The sequence below is a fragment of the Egretta garzetta genome, unplaced genomic scaffold, assembly GCF_000687185.1.
Source record: "Egretta garzetta isolate BGI_Z169 unplaced genomic scaffold, ASM68718v1 scaffold33, whole genome shotgun sequence".
Taxonomy (NCBI): Eukaryota; Metazoa; Chordata; class Aves; order Pelecaniformes; family Ardeidae; genus Egretta; species Egretta garzetta.
In genome coordinates, this window is record NW_009259250.1 from 634,730 (window position 1) to 639,019 (window position 4,290).

Below are 4,290 nucleotides of genomic sequence, written 5' to 3' on the forward strand. Positions count from 1 at the left end.
TGGTCACGTTTGCCTGTTTTGTAAGAAGGAGCTGAAGAAAAAGTTAAGTCTCCACTAATATTGATAGAATCAAAATTACTTCATGTAAATATGTTTGACAATTTATTTCATCCTGGCTATATCTCCAGAAGAAGAATTCAGAGCATTTTATACTCTAAATAATGTCAAAGTAATTGTCTGGTTGTTTTGGGAGCTTTTTTCCCTCTTTACAAAAGTAGGAATGTGCATTTTCAGTACTTTGGGAGAGAAACACAGGAGAGAGTATTCATTCTAAAAATACTGCCCAGGTTTAACTAATAGTAGCTTTCAAAAAAAAAAAAATTCAGATGTGTTTTCATGTCTGGGATTTGTTTTGGGGTTTGTTTTTTTTTCATAAACCCCTTTTTCCGCTGAGTCAAGAAGGCAGTGAGGTCATGGTGGGTGCATGAGAACTGACCTGAATTTTAATAGACCTAACGACATGCTTCGCTGTTTCCTTAAATGAAAGCACCCTTAGCTAAGCAGGATGTTTTTCCCTTTGTCTATTTTTGCAACAAACACCTGCCAATAGATCTTTAATAACATAAATTGTGCATGGTCTCTTCTGAAAATGTGCTTTTGCATTAGCACTACCTCTGTTTGCTGCCACAGTCGTCCTTAGCTACGTGGCCTCATTGAAAAGACGCGGTGCTTTCCTGGCTCATTTTGAAGTGTGAAAGCTCTGATTTTTACTCTGCATTGACATATCATTTATTTTTCCAAATGTGAAGTTGTTGTAGAAGTATTACATGACTGCCTCAGTTCTCGAGTGTTCCTTGAAACACTGAACTTACTTTGTAAGCTTCTTGGGACAGAAATGCTGGTTTTGCCTTGCCTTTGGACAGCGCTTATCTCAGTGGCAACTATAATAAGGGTCCCAATGCAACCAGATGCAAATCATTTTACAGACAGAGTTAAGCTGGAAAATCAGCTCTCAGGTCTTTCCAGTCCTCTGTGCTGAATATTGCTGTGTGCATTAACGGTGTAATGCCTAAAAACATAGTTCTGGAACTGAGCATCCCCACGTCAGGAATAATGTGGAGTATTTTATTTTCTATGATAAAATGTAATACTTGTGTTTTCTCTTGAGGCAGTGCACAAATGGGGACAGGCATTGCAAGGTGTACTTGTGAGGAAAACAAGCAAGTCCCTCTAGTTTTGCGTCCATCACTCTGACATACAATTGTGGTCCATAGCAAATTCCTATGATCATCCGGAAGTGCAAGCCTGCCCTAAAACGTTGCTATTCCATCTCCAGCTTTGGGAGAGCTGAGTGGAGGAGGGAGCAGGCTACGTTCCTGCAGACCAGGACTATATATGCTAGAGGATTCCCTTCTGAACTCTGCCGGAGCAGTCTCAGTCTACACCAACACAACCAAGCCTGGGGTGTTCAGATTCCCAAACATTTGGGTGCACCAGGGTTTAGCGGGTGGGTGCCTACCCACCACGTGCATTGCCTAGGGAGAGTTGGATACCAGCACGTCCCCTGGAAGTGAGGAGGTACCAAAGCCAGCTACTAAGGAAAATGAAAATAGGAAGCATCTCTCAAAATTCACTTGTCTGGAAATAGGGTATCAATTGCAGCTGTGCCAAAAGCATGTCCACAAGACTTGCAGGTTAAGCTGTGACTCTTTCCTTTATTCTGATGCCTGAGATCAGGCTAACTGTGTAGTCTGACTGGGTTCACTCTTCTCTTCGGAAACACAGCCAGTAGTAAGAGGCAGTAGTTTTAGTGAGAATTGTGTTTTGTGATGTAGCTTAATAGCTGCTCACCCAGAAAGTGAGACCACGTTCTATGCCTGAACGTAGCCTGAGGTTTAAAGCTTTATACTGCTGTGACTATGGAAGAAGAAACTAAGTTGGCTGGGAAGGTGCTAAACTACTCCTTTCCTTTTGAGTTTAAGACATGGTACAGAAAAGAGACAATGTGAGTGAGAAGAAGGAAGAGAGAGCGTGTTATTTTTGGCCAGTAAGGACAAAATCTGAGGCTTTGATTCTTCTCCAGACATGACTTAGGCATTTAGAGTTAAGGACTTGGGAACAGAGCACACAGCGATACTGTAAGCAGGGACTTCGAAACGGACTGTGTATCCATCCAAGGTTGTTTGTCTCATACCAAGTACAAAATGAACATGATCTGAGTTGGAAATAGTAACAAATAATAAGGTGGACAAGACAATTTATACGACTGATGTAGTTTTCAAGCTAACAAAATAAGAAAAAGAAGGCTGCCCTCTAGCTTGAAGGGTTGGTGTTCCAGGGGAAGGGACGGTATGCAGGGCAGCATCCTGAGGGGGGTCAGCAACATCGCGGTTTAGAAACTCGTTGCTTCTGATTTCAGAGAGATCTCTCTCTGTATATAGGATTCATTCTGAGCTAGGGGTTGCATTCTTTATCCTCTTCCTCAAATAATTCTCTTTTCGAATACTGGTAAGTGCATGGTGTTACATGGATGGAGCTTTTTTCTCAAAACCTCTTGTCCTCAAACATGCATACTTCTGTCCTGCCGGTATGCATGGCCCTACAGAATCCTCATCTGGACATCATCTGCTGACGATGCTACAACATCTCATCACCTGCGAGGTGCTGAACCTCAAGAGTTCAGCCAGACCCTGGCCGCAGGAGGCAAGTTTGCAAGGAGCGTAACTTGCAGTCAATTCCAATACTTCTGGCTGTGGTCTGCCTGTGTTAATTGCCATGTTCAGTGTGATACTTTCCCTTCTTTGTATCACCCAGTTCTCTTCTAACATCATAGTTATACGAGTAAGAAGATAGTTTTGTGGGAATTCTAGGAGAGAAGAAGAATACATCGTACTCATCCAGTCCTGAAAATTGAGTCCACGTTCTAAGTGTAGGGCATCTATGTTCGGTTCTTGCAAATGTTTTTGCTGCTATTATTCTTTGCTTTAATGATTAACCTCGAAGCCATTATACTTTTGGGAGTCATTTCATTGTCTTTGTGTTAATTTTAAAACCTAAGAAGATATTAGCACAACAGCTTTTTAAAGTTAGATTTCAAAACTACTTTCCATGCTACTCCATTTTTATCAGGAATGGATTCTAATTCAGTAGATTACTGAGTTTTGATGCTGGCTCAGTTTTCTGTATGTGCTTTAGTGTGTGTCTAACTGAATCAAGCTGCTACTCTATTTTCCAACATTCCAAAAAGTGAGTAATGTTTACATGGGACCACTTTCCTTAAAACACAAAGTCCTACCGCTAGGTATTAACTGTCAGCTTTTACTCACTCCAGTGCTGGCTTATGCACTTCTACAAAACTCAGTTTAGGAAGCTGCCTGCTTCGTTGCCTGATACAACATTGCTCAGATCAAAGCATTTCAGCAGTTTACGTAGACGTTTCTTACAGTACAGCGGCGGGGGAAGCCCGTTGCAGAATTAGAAAGCCTGAACTGTGTTACATGACAGAACGTGCTTTCAGCAAGCAGCTTCTTTCCAGTTTGGCAACGTTGGCTTCAACATGCCTGAAGTTAGGGCTCTATTAAACCGCTCTGAAACCGAGGCCACCGAGAACATCCACGCTTGAGTAGTTTATTGAACAAATATTTTGCCTGATGCAGTACCCTCAGCACCTTTTTGGTGTCAGTTGAAACATTGGCACCGATTCTGATTTTGAAACTTCTCCTAGGGTGAGGAGGACAAATGCTTCACTCCTGCAAGATCTTTTCTAGGTTGTCCTCCATACGTAACATGGAAGAGCTGCAATGTGGTCAGCAGTACTCAGCATGCAGGGTTGACTTTTTCTTATCTCTAATTCTAAATTACAGCAGGGCCGCCAAGGAGTTTGTTCCTTCTGACCCCCCTTGGGCAAACTAGCCTGGGCCACCTTCTGTCATTTCAGGTGTGACACAAAGAGCCTGCGGGCTCCCAACCACTGCTCCTTCCCACCAAGGCGGCTGGGTGAGCCCAGGGACGGTTCAGAGAGCAGATGCAGTTTATTAGCCATTTGTATCTCTGAGTGGAGCCGATTCCCAAAGCTTGGATCACAGGGTGCAGCAGGGCTTCAGAAACTCAGAGGAGGTTTCCATGTGGGCCAAGCAGTGCGTGGAGTGCCTAGTCCTAACTTGGCCCCTCAGGCTTGTCTTAACAGCAAGCGCTTTCGCGGGCCACTGTTGGGCAGCTGGCTCCTGAGGGCAGCTGGCGGAGGGGGATGACGAGACCCCTAACCCTAATGGCAGCTGGCGGAGGGGGACGATGAGACCCCTAACCCTAATGGCAGCTGGCTCCTGAGGGCAGCCAGCGGAGGGGGACACG

At 44.0% G+C, this 4,290-nt stretch overlaps 1 protein-coding gene across 1 annotated transcript in view; it reads left to right on the forward strand.

The window, feature by feature from the left end:
• The first annotated feature begins 2,529 nt into the window (after positions 1 to 2,529).
• SLC26A4 (solute carrier family 26 member 4) overlaps positions 2,530 to 4,290 on the forward strand; it is a 25,237-nt gene continuing 23,476 nt past the window's right edge. Inside the window, exon 1 of the mRNA XM_035891683.1 lies at positions 2,530 to 2,660. Coding sequence (XP_035747576.1) covers positions 2,530 to 2,660 — 131 coding nt within the window. The remainder of the gene's footprint in view (positions 2,661 to 4,290) is intronic.